Genomic DNA, 16,280 nt, shown 5'->3' with positions numbered 1-16,280 from the left:
ACAAAAATGTTATAGGAATCAAGAAAGGAACACCTAAATCAGTCCTGGGGGAGGTAATCAAAAATTAATCCTTCTCAGAGAACTGAACTGAGTCTTGATAGACAAGTACAAATTAATCAGGCTGCAGGGGAAATGAACATTCTAGACTTGTATGAGAACACAAAGGATCAAGAGATCATGCTTCTATTCAGAGAACTGAAAATATTCAGATGGCTAGAATACAGAGTGCATGTAAAGAAAAGGTGAAAGATAAACTCATAAAGATAGATTGAAGACTTGCAGATTCAACATGGCAGAAAGACCTCTATGCCCTATTTTCATCATCAAATCACCCAAAAAGTAACCAGGAAAACAACAAAGGTGGACTTCATCTTCCATGAAACCACGAGACTTCTATAATCCAAACCACAACATGTAAAAAAGGAAAGCAGTTAGAATGAACAGAAAAGGATTTAGTATAGAAAAGCAAGGTCAAAACTAAGAGTCTAGGGGCTTCTCTGGTGGCGCAGTGGTTAAGAATCTGCCTGCCAATGCAGGGGACAAAGGTTCAAGCCCTGGTCCGGGAAGATCCCACATGCCGCAGAGCAATTAAGCCCATGTGCCACAGCTACAGAGCCTGCGCTCTAGAACCTATGAGCCACAACTACTGAGCCCATGTGGCACAACTACTGAAGCCCGCGCACCTACAGCCCATGCTCCAAAACAAGAGAAGCCATCACAATGAGAGGCCTGTGCACTGCAACAAAGAGTTGCCCCCACTCACTGCAACTAGAGAAAGCCCGTGCGCAGCAACGAAGACCCAACGCAGCCAAATAAATAAATAAATAAAAATAAATTAAAAAAAAAAAAACTAAGAGTCTACACAGGGAAGATTACAAATGAGAAGATAATTCAATCCCAAAGAAACAGAATGTTTCAAGAATTAGAAGCAACAGACACTGTGAAAGGTAGGTATGAAACAGGAGACTAAGTATAAGGAGACTGGAAGTCTGCAGAGTAGTAAGACCTCCCTAGGCCCTCTTAACCCTCCTTCCCTGGACTCTACTCCCTGAAAGCCAATGTAGTCAGTGAACTAACCTACTCCATCTTCATAAGAGACACTGGTATGATCAAACTGAAAAAAAGAATCTCTAAACCTGGGTATTCCAGGCACAGGAAGGGGTGGAGACAAAGGATATAATTGAGAAGTCAGCATATGGAATGATGAGACTCAGCTTGTCCTTCCTACCCTGCCAACCCAGCCCCAAAATGCCATCAGCAAAGTTTACATTCCCAGGCAGGAATTTGGAGAACTCCAGAAAAAAAAAGCCTTACAAATAATGACATTTAGGAGTCCCCAACAAAAACACTAGCTGGCCACAGCATAATTTTACAGGGAACCCCCCAAATCTGTAAGCTCTGCTCATGTACCCAGGATTCCAACAAGCTTCTTAGCACTTTATTCTATTTTTGTGTTCTGTAATAATAAACACAATTTTAAATTTTAAGAAGACCTTCTTCTTTCAGAAATCTGGTTTAAAAAATACAGTTAAAATACAGAAAAAATTGTTAACTCTTTCAAAAGATCAATGTATAACACATAAATCAGAATTCTATCATTTAACCAGAACTTAAAGAAACTGTAAGAATCTTCTCTGTACTTTCAATTAACATTTGCCATTATTGTTCAAGTAGATATCCTTATTATCTATAATTACAAGGTATCTGTGGCAAGTCAGATAAAAACTCAGGAAAAATAGGGGGAAGTAGAGAGATGAGGATTCTTTTCTATATTTCATTTTCCATTCTGGATTCAGAAGGCTTGAAACTGTTAAAGTTGGCATAATAATCATCTGAAATCAACATTCTTGTGACTGCAAAAGAACACAGACTCATCATTTTCAAGTCTCGCACTGTGTATCATTAATAGAAAGAAGCAAAAGAATGTTTTAGTTCCCCTTGATTGGTGTCATAAATAGTGTATTTCAAAATAAACTGCAAAATGTGGGTCGAGTGGTCAATCATCATCATTTTTATATTTTATGAGGTTTCTGTCTGAACAAAACTTCTCACAAAATAATATATTTTTACAGCAATGTCCTAAAACCCACTAATATAAATATTGTAGAAGATTCACTGATTTTAAAAAAGGACTAGCATTTAGTATGTATAAATTTGAGTCAATGGAAATTAAGGCAAATGGAAAATATATTTAAATATGTATAATATTAAAATTCTCTCAGAAATTTATCAAGCAGGCAGCAAGTACAAATTTCTCTTGAAATTTTAAGTATCTCATGAATTAGCAAGTATAAAGAATACAGAAAGTTGATTTTTAAAAAGCACCTGCTTTTCCTTGTTATTTACTTCCTTCTTGTATTGTTCATCAAGATGTTGGATTTTTTCATAATCTTCCTTTACTTTAAAAATAAAACAAATACACTTTAATATCTTCACATAATTGTATAACAAACAAAATTTTAAGTTTCTGATATTTTATTTCACTTCCTTATTTATCTAGATATTAAACCCCAAAGGTTTCTAACAAGTTAAAACTGCTATTTTCTTGCTGCTAACTTTCTGTTTAGTAAAATAAAGAATTTAAATAATATCAAAGTTACAATAACTTTTAAAAATCCTATCATTCTTATAATACCAGATATATAAAAGTTTTTTCTTTATAACACACTAGTCTGAAATAACAGATTTTAAATGTGTATGTATATTATTATTTTAACATGCAACTTGACCAAGAAATGTAAAAATAAGACCAAATCACACTTCAAATCACCAAATCACACCATTATACAAACCATAATTTGATTTCAGGGAAAATGTAGCTTTTGAAGCCAAAAGGGTATTTTTAACATATACCAATTTCCTGCCACATTCCACAAGATTTTGAGGGGCTTATAAAACCATATACAATACAGAAATTTTTTAATAGTTTAGGCATCAAGCTGAAGGTATGAAAACATTAGCAGAATCTAATAAACAGCAAAAGAGTAATATAAAAAATAAGGATTCCTACCCTTAAAATGGATTTCCAGTCTGGAATTCTCAGCTTGCACACGAAGTTCCTCAAAAGCTATTATCATTTTCTGAAATACATTTAACTTTTAAGAATCATACTTAGACTTTTTAAATAGCTTTCCTCAAACAATGAAAATAATAAATTTGTATCATCTGATCATTATACTTAAAACTATACAACTTTGAATAATGAAAATTCTATAACTTTTAACAATTAAATAATTTACTAAAATATTAAGAGTGCCTATTAAGGTAGCTTCCCAGGTATTTGAAGGCACTGAAGACAGGTTATATATCACCGAACAGCAAAAAAACAATTGTTGGTACTCTAGTCATTTACTTAATAGCCCATATCAAAATCTGTAATTTTCTATTGATTTTTGCTTATGTATTTCTGTCTTCACTAAAGTGTAACCTCTGTGAGGTCTCTCCCCATAAGAGTTCAAATTATACTTCCATTACCTGGCAGCATGAGTTCATTCACATTCAACAAATCCTGATTTGTAAAATTGGATGAATTCATTTATTCATTTAATAAATAGTTACTGAGTGTCAATTATGTGCCAGGCACTGTTTTAAGCACTTAGGATATAAGACAAAGTCCTTACCCTATTGGAACTAACTTATATTTCAGTGTAAGAAAGAATATATATACACACAAATACACACACACATACACACACACGTGTATATCAAATAAATATCATGTAGTTTTAAGTGCTCTTCAGAAAAGTTAGACAAGTTGAGGAGATAGAGGATAATTGAACAGAAAGACATTTTAGGTAAAGTAGTAAAGGGGATAATAAAAAAAGCAGAATGAAGCTTATGAGTTTGCATAAGATCTTGGATACAGAAGTTCTAGATAGAAGGAACAAATTCAAAGAAGCAAGATCAGAAAGAGCTTAGCAAGTTTGAGAAACAAAAAAGGAACAACTATAGAAGAGAAGCAAAGTGGAAAATGATAGGGATGGGGTAAAAAAGGTAAACAGGCAACAGACAGACTGATAATACTGGTATGTTTTTCAAATTAATGGTTAAGTGTCACAATGTGCTAGTCTCACACAGAGTTAATATCTAATAAATTAAGTTAAATGGTGTCACTAACATGTAAATTCAAAAAATATTAAAAAACAGAACATTAATACTCATAGTATATATAGAACCCTGGGAATTTTATTGGATATAATCATATATCAAAAGATAAATAATAATCCCTTTAGCAAGAACAATTGTTCATATCTTTGTAGCTATCACTCTAATTTGCTTAGAAATGCCTCTGTTTAAAATATTCAAATTTTCAATACCACTTACCTCAATGTTACTATTTAGGTCCACATAAACTTGCCTAGTTTCTTCCCGCTCATATTCATCTATTATAAATATAAAATTTTCAAAAGTAAATTTTAAAACAATTACAATTCCAATAAGATAATACTCAAATGTCTCCGGTAAACATTAAAATATTTAAAAATCTGTGTTAGTAAAGGGCACTGGTATATCTTTTGAGTCTTTTAAAGTAGTATCAAAAGCAGCTTCATAGTAAGGTATGGTCATACTTCATGACATCAACCTCAAAAGCTAGGTGCTGTTCAATTATCTCTAATTTCCTTTTATAGAATTACTACTATTCATTAATTTATTCCAACTTTGTAAAATATATTTACAGTTTTAGACTTTACAATAAGTAGGGATTTAACCACTAATCTATGAAGTATTTTTCCTTTGTATATTTAAGATTCTTGAAGTACATGTGAAAGGCAAAGCTCACTCTTGTTTCTGCTCTATCTCTGAAGAGGCAGGAAAGAAGATAAATCTCAAGACCAGAGGAACAAGTTAAGAATAGGTGTAGCCCCAAGAACAAATCTCCTGTAAATCCTCTATAATATTTTTTAGGGTTTTCTTTTTTGGTTTTTTTTTTAACCTGAGCAATGATTCCCTCTAACTATATATTCAAGCCTCGAGTAAAGTCAGTAAAACTTAGAGTTGATAGGTGGTGTTGTAGAGAATTAAGGCACGAGGCAGGAAAAGAAATGCAGCTGTCCCATCATCATTCTCCCAGGTAAGGCCAAGCAACACAGAAACCACATTAGACTAAAGGGAGGGTATTGGTCCTATACTCTCAGTAACAAGCTGCAAAACAAGAGAACGACAGCTACGATAGACTCAAATGTCAATGAAGAGCCAAATGAACTGACTTTAGAAGAATACAAGTATCCTAAATGCCTCAAAAATACTGGAGAGAGCTCTAGACTTATCACAGCCCATGGAACAGGAGCCAAACCACTTTTATTTGAATATTAAAGGGCTGGAAAATTTAGAGAAGTAGAGACAGAACACATCAGCATTTCAACAGAAAGATGGTTCATCCTTCTCACTCCATCTATTCACTGTCTCATATTCACTAACAAACACATTTAGCAACAAACCTTCTCTATTCCACAGAAATTATCTGCACCAAAGAACTGCATTCTATTGCCAACACCTCCAATCTTCCCATTACCACTACCACCAGTACTTCCAAAATACCCTCCAGTCATTCTTCCAATAGGCAAGTACTGAAAAGCAAATAAATAAAACTACAAAAAAGAAAATAAATTGGTATAGATGTACTTTACAGTTGTCAGGAGCAAGTTGCTACAGGTGGCATAGAGAAGGGACTTTGGTAGCAGAGTGTTCTAATATACTGACATAATACTGTAACAGTATAAGCCTACCTTTTTGGTTTTCCTGGTATCTATCTATCTATCTATCTAAACTCCCTGGTTTTCCTGGTATCTATCTATCTATCTATCTAAACTCCCCACCCCCACCTCCTCCCTTCCCTCTCTCTCCCCTCTCCCTCCTCTCTTTCTCTCTCTCTCTCTCTCTCTCATACACATACACACACACACACACACACACACACACACACACACACACACTTACTTTGCCCTAATTTGGCCAACTAGATCTTGCCGCATTCATCATCTTAAATAAGAAATGATTCAACCAAAAGCAAAGAAAATGTCTATGAGTTTCAAAAGCCCAGTGTTGGGATTAGGGGAAAGATTCAAGATATAAACAAGTAATAGATTTTCAAAATATATAAGTCAGAACAAAGCTTCCATCCTCTAGACCTAAGAAATATTTACCAGTTTGTAAGGAAGAAGCCTTTAAAAGGGGAAGCTGAGAGAGCTTATTAGATTCTGGCAGGTACTTAAGAAAGGGTTCACAAATACCATATGCTAACACATATATACGGGATCTAAGAAAAAAAAATGTCATGAAGAACCTAGGGGTAAGACAGGAATAAAGACACAGACCTACTAGAGAATGGACTTGAGGATATGGGGAGGGGGAAGGGTAAGCTGTGACAAAGCCAGAGAGTGGCATGGACATATATACACTACCAAACGTAAAATAGATAGCCAGTGGGAAGGAGCCGCATAGCACAGGGAGATCAGCTGGGTGCTTTGTGACCACCTAGAGGGGTGGGATAGGGAGGGTGGGAGGGAGGGAGATGCAAGAGGGAAGAGATATGGGAACATATGTATATGTATAACTGATTCACTTTGTTATAAAGCAGAAACTAACACACCATTGTAAAGCAATTATACTCCAATAAAGATGTAAAAAAAAAAAAAAAAGAAAGCGTTCTGTAGCCCTCTACCCTCATCAAGCTAAGCTTCAGGGTTGGGGAACACAGAAATCCCAGAGAGTTAGGGCAAACTAAGAGTAGAGTGGGGCTGTGCTTCTTTTTTTCTTCAGTATAACTCTAGGAAGATGACAAAACCTGAGAAGAAATGCCTGTGAAATATATATAGACAGGTAAGACCTTAAACAACTTCATAATTTCCCTTGTTCCAACACGTTGTGCAACTGAGCATGGTGGGATAAAGCACAGAGAACCAGCATACCTGAATAGGCCCTGAGGACTGGTATGAGGAGCAGCTCACCAACTATCTGTGTGGACAAATAACTGAATACCAATTGAAATGATGAAAAGTCTCAGAGGATAGATGACTGAGAAACAAACGTCCCTCTCTATCACATGGTACTATATGGGCACCCCCAAATTTACATACAATCCCAGGGAAAGAAGAAAAATTCCCAAATTTACTGAGATAATTTCTTCCACACTAGCAGAATGAAGGCTTTAAGATATAAAGATACAAAAAAGATATAAAAATATAAAAAATATAAATATAAAGATACAAAACATCTTAAAAATTAAGAATTTTTAACATTTTAAGACATAAAAATCTTGTGCATACTTGAGTTTGTTGACTAAAATCACTCAGAATCATATATTCTACAAAATTTATCAGAGTACGAGAAAACCACACAGAAGGGACAGAAAAGAGATTCAGCTACCATAAGTAGAGCCATGCAAGGTGAAAACATTAGAAATTGCTCAGTGACCTGCTGTACAACTATAAATATAAAAAGAGGATTCAACCACTATACTAGGACCAAGCTCAGTTTATCACCTAGTTTGTTTATTTAGTCTAGATAGTTCTTGCTTTTTTCAATGATGTATATGGTTAGAAAACCTACACGAGGCCTATGAAAAAATACTGTCAAACAAAGAAAAGGGAACATGAAAGATGTTAAAAGGAACAGCCTATCTCTGAAAATGAACTCTAGAGAATTCAGATGAAAATTTCAGAAAACTATTTGGTATTCTCAACAGAACCAAGAAAATATGGTCTCAGTGAAAGAGGAAGATACAGTCATAAAGAAAGAACAGGCCATGTTAGAAATTCAAGAAATGGGGTGAATTAAATAGAAAAAATAAATAAGGAGGAAAGGAGCAATGGCTTAGATAATGAGAGACTCAAAGGAACTAGAGATTAGAGGCAGGACAGGAAAGAACTGATACTTCAGAAGTCAAATTGTTTCCTAATACAGGAAACAAACATAAATTGAGGGGGTGGGGGAACAAATATTAAAACAATTAGAGAAACGAAGAACAGAGGGCCAACAAACAAATAATAAGTATGCCCAAACAGAAATCAGAATAAGTGACCAAAGATATCATAAGGCTTTCCTGGTCTAAAGAAATAGACTGGTGCATATAGATCCAAATGGTTGCACTGACAAAACTGTAAATCATAAGGATCATGAAAATGCCAGAGTCCTGGCAAGGGGGAAAATATATGCATAAATACATATACTATATATTTAGGTAGAAATCTAGGTATAGATAAATGGAACTGTGATTATCCCCATTTCACAGATAACAAAAGTGTGACACAGAAAAATTATGTTGTTTGCTAGGATCCCAAAATAATAAGTGGTGGTACATGATTAAAACACAGGTCTGCCTAATGAAAACCAGTAGGGGTAAATGCAAAGAATGTTATTTGGATCCAAAAATCTAAGTGCACTTGCAAAGAATGAAGTAAAAAAAAAAAAAGTGAAAGATTTTAATGACTAGTGAAGTCACTAAAGCCTATAATACAATGTGACTATCAAATAAGCTGACTTTAGAGTTCATTAATGACACCTACAATTAGACAAGAAATAGTCCTTTACACAGGTCAAGTTACACATTAGATTACCTAATACAGATCTGGACTCCTAAATATAACAACAATATTCAAACAGATCAACCAAAATAACAAAAGTACAAAGAATCTTGAAACATCTAGGCTGAAGAAGACAAGATTCAGAAAGGACAAGTAACCACCTTTAAAAATCTAAAGAGATAAAAAAGTGCTTAGACTTTTTCTGTATGCCTTAAGGAGAAGAAATACAATAAGAGAGAAACTACAAAGAGATTTCAATATAAGAGATTTCAACAGGAAATTCCCTGGAGGTCCACACTTTCACTGCAGGGGGCCCAGGTTCCACCCCTGGTGGGGAACTAAGATCCCCAAGCTGCGTGGTGTGGCCAAAAAAACAAAAAGAGAGAGAGAGATTTCAACATAAAAATAAGAGCTGTGCTTAAATGACAGCCTCGGGGTTAGTGGGTTTCCAACACTGAATATGTTCAAACACAGGAAAGAGACTACCACTTGGTAGTCACAAAGGAAATTATTAATTTCCTATAAAAGAATTAAAGCAATGGATATGTAAATAGACCAAAAAGCTTTAAAGTCCTTTTCAACACTAAGTAATTTAGATTAAGGAATAAGGCTACAGAAAAAAAAAATGTATGCAGTACTTCGAATGGCAGGCTAAAGAATTCCAATGTACTTAACGTGAGCAATAGACAGCCATTTAAAGGTTTGTTTTTTTTTTTAAGATACATCTAAGAACAAACTTATTCTTTACTTATTCATTCATGAATTTATTTATTGCCTGCTATCTTCACAGACACTGTGCAAAGTGTTGAATATACTGAGTCAAATAAGACACGATCCCTTGCCTGCAAGCTTACAGTGAGATGTAGTAGGTACTCAGTATATGTTGAAGGAATTCATAAATACATGGTAAAGGTATACTAAGGGTACTAAGTAAAAGAAGAGGAGCATCTAAGTCAGAGTGAAAAACTAGGGAATATTTCCCAAGGGTGGTAATAATTACTCTGAGTTTTGAAGGACAAATATGAATTAACAAGATGAAAAAGGAAGGAGGATCAGCCAATAAACATATGCAAAAACTCAGAAGTATAATCTGTTTAGGGGTTAACAAGTAGTTCTCCATGAGCTTGTGTATGTGGGACATGTGAAAAGATTTGGCAAGGTGAAGGGAAGTGGCAAACACCATGCTATCCTGAAAATTATGGAAAGCCACTGAAAAAATTAGACAGTGACATTATTTGATCTGTATTTTGAAAAAGCATCCAGGACTCTGTTTTATGGTAATGACTAAATAATTCAGACCAACCTTCCTCCTAAAGATAAAAATCTGGAGGAATTTTTTGAATTATTGAAAGAATCAAAGATCTAAAAAGATAGTGATGAATCATCAGGCCAAGAATAGGTTGAGGATTATAACTCAGAAAACCTAAACCAACTTCCAGTATCAGTCAAGATGGAATAAGCCCACTATAGCCTTTCTCTCCCATTGATTACAACTAAAAACTCTGGATGAAATCCATAAAGCAACTACTTGAGGAATCTGAAAAGTAAGCAAAAGCAGGTAGATTGGGAAGAAAAGTAAAATCTTGAAGAAATGACTCATGTGAAGGCGAGTTTCCTGTTTGTTTATTTTTTTTCCTACCTTCTCTCCTAGCATTACTAAAGTATAAGGGCCCAGCAGAACTATAAAAGCAAAAGGAAATCCCTTTTTTTTTTCTTTTTTTTTTTCTCTTCCTGCCCTGCCCCAAAGGTGGCTCCAGCAGTGGAGCTACAGCAGCCATGCAGCAAGGACATATAAAACCCCAGGAGAAACTCCATGTCTCTCACCAAAGGACAGGAGGGCGGGACCCCTGTAAGGCTGAGGGTGAAGGGGCGATGCTAGAGAGAGCTGGAGAAGGTGATTCCCTAATTATTTGTATGACTTGGCACAAGTGCCATAGGGAAAAGGGAGGATGTGCATGTACAAGATAGACCCAAGGCAAATATAGCAAGTCCCTCTGAAATCACTATCCAAGTCCCAGAACTAATCTAATCTTGAGTGGAGCATACATGAAACAGACGCAGAGTAACATGGCAAAAGCTTTGAAAACTGAACTGACAATGGAACCCCAGCACACAAAAGGTAAGATAGAACTTGTGATCTAAACTTGAGTTGCATATCTGCTAAAATACAAACAAACAAACAAACATTTTCCAGGGGATTTTTAACAGGACCCAGAATCTCACAACATGTCCAGGATATAATCTAAAATTTCTCAGCATTCAGAGAACTAGGAAAATGTCACATCACTCTAAGTCTCAAGCAAGCAAGCAAAAATAATGAAGTACACAATGAGATAAACAATAAGAACTAGAATCTACAAAACAACAAACCACAGAAACAGATCCCAAGGGATTCCAGATATTGGCATTGCTGGACAAAAAATTTAATAAAACTAAGCTTACTATGTTCATGGAGACAAAAAAAAAAAAAACGAGCTTAAAAATTTCTGCAAGGACATATGGACACCTTATCTTTGATAAAGGAGGCAGGAATGTACAGTGGAGAAAGGACAGCCTCTTCAATAAATGGTGCTGGGAAAACTGGACAGGTACATGTAAAAGTATGAGATTAGATCACTCCCTAACACCATACACAAAAATAAGCTCAAAATGGATTAAAGACCTAAATGTAAGGCCAGAAACTATCAAACTCTTAGAAGAAAACATAGGAAGAACACTCTATGACATAAATCACAGCAAGATCCTTTCTGACCCACCTCCTAGAGTAATGGAAATAAAAACAAAAATAAACAAATGGGACCTAATGAAACTTCAAAGCTTTTGCACAGCAAAGGAAACCATAACCAAGACCAAAAGACAACCCTCAGAATGGGAGAAAACATTTGCAAATGAAGCAACTGACAAAGGATTAATCTCCAAAATTTACAAGCAGCTCATGCAGCTCAATAACAAAAAAACAAACAACCCCATCCAAAAATGGGCAGAAGACCTAAATAGACATTTCTCCAAAGAAGATATACAGAATGCCAACAAACACATGAAAGAATGCTCAACATCATTAATCATTAGAGAAATGCAAATCAAAACTACAATGAGATATCATCTCACACCAGTCAGAATGGCCATCATCAAAAAATCTAGAAACAATAAATGCTGGAGAGGGTGTGGAGAAAAGGGGACACTCTTGCACTGCTGGTGGGAATGTGAATTGGTTCAGCCACTGTGGAGAACAGTATGGAGGTTCCTTAAAAAACTACAAATAGAATTACCATATGACCCAGCAATCCCACTACTTGGCATACACCCTGAGAAAACCAAAATTCAAAAAGAGTCAGGTACCAAAATGTTCATTGCAGCTCTATTTACAATAGCCAGGACATGGAAACAACCTAAGCGCCCATCATCGGATGAATGGATAAAGAAGATGTGGCACATATACACAATGGAATATTACTCAGCCTTAAAAAGAAATGAAATTGAGCTATTTGTAATGAGATGGATAGACCTAGAGTCTGTCATACAGAGTGAAGTAAGTCAGAAAGACAAATACCGTATGCTAACACATATATATGGAATTTAAGGGAAAAAAATGTCATGAAGAACCTAGGGGTAAGATAGGAATAAAGACGCAGACCTACTGGAGAACGGACTTGAGGGTATGGGGAGGGGGAGGGGTGAGTTTTGACAGGGCGAGAGAGAGTCATGGACATATACACACTAACAAACGTAGTAAGGTAGATAGCTGGGGGGAAGCAGCTGCAAGGCACAGGGATATTAGCTCGGTGCTTTGTGACAGCCTGGAAGGGTGGGATGGGGAGAGTGGGAGGGAGGGAGACGCAAGAGGGAAGACATATGGGAACATATGTATATGTATAGCTGATTCACTTTGTTATAAAGCAGAAACTAACACACCATTGTAAAGCAATTATACCCCAATAAAGATGTTTAAAAAAATAATAATAATAATAATAATAAATTGAAAAAAAAAAATTTCTGCAAGGAATTTGAAACTCTAAAAAGTAACATTACAGATATTTTTTAAAGAACAGAACCAGAGAATACAAGAGCAGAAATAAAGGCCTAACAGATGAATTTAAAAACAGTTTAGAAACAGCTAAATAGAGAATTAGTGAACTGGAACAAAGCAGAAGAAATTATCCTGAAGGGAGTACAATGAGAAAAGAAGATGAAAGATACAAAAAAGGTAAGAAATATGGAAGGAACAGCACAGTGACCTCACTGTTATGACTTGAAAAGATTCAACAGGCTCTCATCTAAGGGATTTTGCATTTGCTCTTTCCTCTGCCTGAAATATTCATTCCCAAAATAGCTACATGATACATTCCCTCATTTATTCAGGTCTCTAATCAGATACCACTTAATCAGAAAAAAAATTCCCCAAATACCCTATCCCAAAATATTCTCTTTTGAAGCAGTTGTCATCACCCAACATGTATTTTATTTATTCATTTATGATATGTGTCCCTTTACAAGAGTGCATACTCCATAATAGCAGAAATTTTGTCTGTTTGCTACTGTTTTCCCTCAGCATCTAGAACATTTCATGGCACATAGTAGGCACTTTTTTAAATGTTGAATGAATAAATAAAAGACAGAGAAAATCACAATAGCAAAAATAAAGGCTTACAGCAAGAATACAGATGGAGTTTACAGTAAATATAAGGCAAGTATTAAGAATTTTTAGGGCAAGATTATACAATGGAGAAAAGACAGTCTGTTCAATAAGTGGTGTTTGGAAAACTGGACAGCAACATGTAAATGAATGAAATTAGAACATTCCCTAATACACAAAAATAAACTCAAAATGGATTAAAGACCTAAATGTAAGGCCACAGACTACAAAACTCTTAGAGGAAAACATAGGCAGAACACTGACATAAATCACAGCAAGATCTTTTTTGATCCACCTCCTAGAGTAATGAAAATAAAAACAAAAATAAACAAATGGGACCTAATTAAACTTAAAAGCTTTTGCACAGCAAAGGAAACCATAAACAAAACAAAAAGACAACCCTCAGAATGGGAGAAAATATTTACGAATGAAGCAACCGACAAGAAATTAATCTCCAAAATATACAAACAGCTCATGCAACTCAATATCAAAAAAGCAAACAACCCAGTCAAAAAATGGGTGGAAGACCTAAAAAGCCTTTTCTCCAAAGAAGACATACTCATGGCTAAAAAGCACATGAAAAGAAGCTCAACATCACTAATTAAGAGAAATGCAAATCAAAACTACCATGAGGTACATTCATTCAACAAGTGATATGCTCAGGGCCAGGGATCCAGCAGTGAATAAACAGACAAAAATTTTAATCTCATAGAGCTTACATTCCATTGCGGGAGGAGGTAAGATAATAAACATCTCAAAAAAGTAAAATCTAGAGTTTGTCAGATAGTGATTGACTGCCCAGGAGTGAAACAATTCAGGGAAGAAGGACTTGAAGTGTCAGTAGGGGTTGGGGTCATCAATGTACAATACAGTGGCTAGGCTAGAACCTAGGGGAAGATGGTATTTGAATAAAGACCTGAAGGAGGTGAGGGAGCAGCACATGATGATGTTGGGGAGGGGTGGGAGCATCCCAGGCAGAGGGACCAGCAGGGACAAAGAACTTGAAGTGGGAGTAGGTCTGGAGAGTCTGAGGTGGCCAGAGTGGAGTCAATGAGGAGGAGAGAAGCAAGAGATGAGGATGGAAGAGTAGGCAGGGGCAGACATGAAAGGCCTTGTGGACCACTGTCAGGACTTTGACTTTTCCATTGAGTGTGATGGGAAACTGTTGGAGAATTAGGAGCACAGCAACAGTACAATCAGACTTAGGCTTAACAGTATTATCTAGACCACCAATGCCCCAAAGGTGAGCAACAGACCTTTGGAAATGTGGCTGATGAGATGGAGGGACTGATTTTCCATTTTATTTCATTTTAATTAAATTTAAAACTCATTTCTTGATTCAGTGATTTGAAAACTTATAAGTGTGTTTGGAACAACTTGGGTACGTGAATCTATTTTTTTCAACTGTACATTTATGAGTTTTAAATATAGATCAGGTATTTCCAATAAAAATTTTACCATCTGAGGGCTTCCCTGGTGGCGCAGTGGTTGAGAATCTGCCTGCCAATGCAGGGGACATGGGTTCAAGCCCTGGTCTGGGAAAATCCCACATGCCACAGAGCAACTAGGCCCGTGAGCCACAACTACTGAGCCTGCACGTCTGGAGCCCGTGCTCTGCAACAAGAGAGGCCACGATAGCGAGAGGCCCGCGCACCGTGATGAAGAGTGGCCCCCACTTGCCGCAACTAGAGAAAGCCCTCGCACAGAAATGAAGACCCAACACAGTCAAAAATACATTAATTAATTAATTAATTATAGTATCTTTAAAAAAAAAAAAAAATTTTACCATCTGAAAGAAAAAAAAAACAACCTACCATGAGGTATCACTTCACACTGGTCAGAATGGCCATCAACAAAAAATCTACAAACAGTAAATGCTGGAGAGGGTGTGCAGAAAAAGGAACCCTGCTACATTGTTGGTGGGAATGTAAATTGGTACAGCCACTATGGAAAACAGTATAGAGGTTCTTTACAAAACTAAAAATAGAGCAACCATATGATACACCACTCCTGGGCATATATCCGGAGAAAACCATAATTCAAAAAGATACATGCACCCCAATGTTCACTGCAGCACTATTTACAATAGCCAGGACATGGAAGTAACCTAAGTGTCTATCCAAAGAGGAATGGATAAAGAAAATGTGGTACATATATACAACAGAATATTACTCAGCCAGAAAAAAGAATGAACTAATGCCATTTGCAGCAACATGGATGGACCTAGAGATTATCATACTGAGTGAAGTAAGTCAAACAGAGAAAGACAAATATTGTATGATATTGCTTATATGTGGAATCTAAAAAAAGGTACAAATCAACTTATCTACAAAACAGAAATAGAGTTACAGATGTAGAAAACAAACTTATGGTTACCAGGAGGTAAGGTGGGAGGAAGGGATAAAATGGGACATTGGGACTGACATATACAGACTACTATATATAAAATAGATAACTAATAAGGACCTGCTACATAGCACAGGGAACTCTACTCAATACTCTGTAATGGCCTATATGGAAAAGAATCTAAAAAAGAGTGGATATATGTATGTGTAACTGATTCACTTTGCTGTACACCTGAAACTAACACAACATTGTAAATCAAATATACTCCAATAAAAATTTAAAAAATAATAATCATCATAATAATAATAGAATAAATAAAAGATGTTTTAGGAAAAAAAGAATCTACATGTCACATCAAGATATACTCTTTAGGGTAATTCTGTGGTGGTCCAGTGGTTAGGACTCTGTGCTTTCACTGCCAAGGGCACAGGTTCAATCCCTGGCTGGAGAACTAAGATCCTGCAAGCCATGTGCCATCGCCATAAATAAATAAATAAATAAATAAACAAACAAACAAACAAATATGAGGAAAAAAGATATACTCTTTAGTTCACTTAAGAAATCACCCTAAAAATGTTTAAAAGGTTCTTCAAACCTCTCCCACCATCTGATATCTGACTTAGCTTAAAACTAAATGGAAGAAAGAACTAGCAGCCTTGTCTCTCTAGCCCAGGTTACTTTCTACAATGCAGTCCATATACTATCTCTCTACCCCATCCATATACTTTTCACCACTTTTTATATTTAGACAGAAAAGTTAATCTTGCAAGTTGAATAAA

General features: G+C 35.8%; 1 protein-coding gene across 2 annotated transcripts in view; it reads right to left on the bottom strand.

Moving 5' to 3' along the window:
* The window catches only part of SYCP1 (synaptonemal complex protein 1), a 152,242-nt gene that overhangs the window by 124,279 nt on the left and 11,683 nt on the right, over window positions 1-16,280 (bottom strand). For both annotated transcript variants that reach the window (XM_032644498.1, XM_032644507.1), the window contains exons 8-10: window positions 4,324-4,382; window positions 3,011-3,080; window positions 2,326-2,399 (exon numbers count right to left, since the gene is read on the bottom strand). In XM_032644498.1, the coding sequence (XP_032500389.1) occupies window positions 2,326-2,399; window positions 3,011-3,080; window positions 4,324-4,382 (203 nt within the window). The remainder of the gene's footprint in view (window positions 1-2,325; window positions 2,400-3,010; window positions 3,081-4,323; window positions 4,383-16,280) is intronic.

The sequence above is a fragment of the Phocoena sinus genome, chromosome 1 (genome assembly GCF_008692025.1).
Source record: "Phocoena sinus isolate mPhoSin1 chromosome 1, mPhoSin1.pri, whole genome shotgun sequence".
Taxonomy (NCBI): domain Eukaryota; kingdom Metazoa; phylum Chordata; class Mammalia; order Artiodactyla; family Phocoenidae; genus Phocoena; species Phocoena sinus.
Note: the sequence above shows the minus strand (reverse complement) of the source record. Positions and strands in the feature narration are given on the sequence as shown.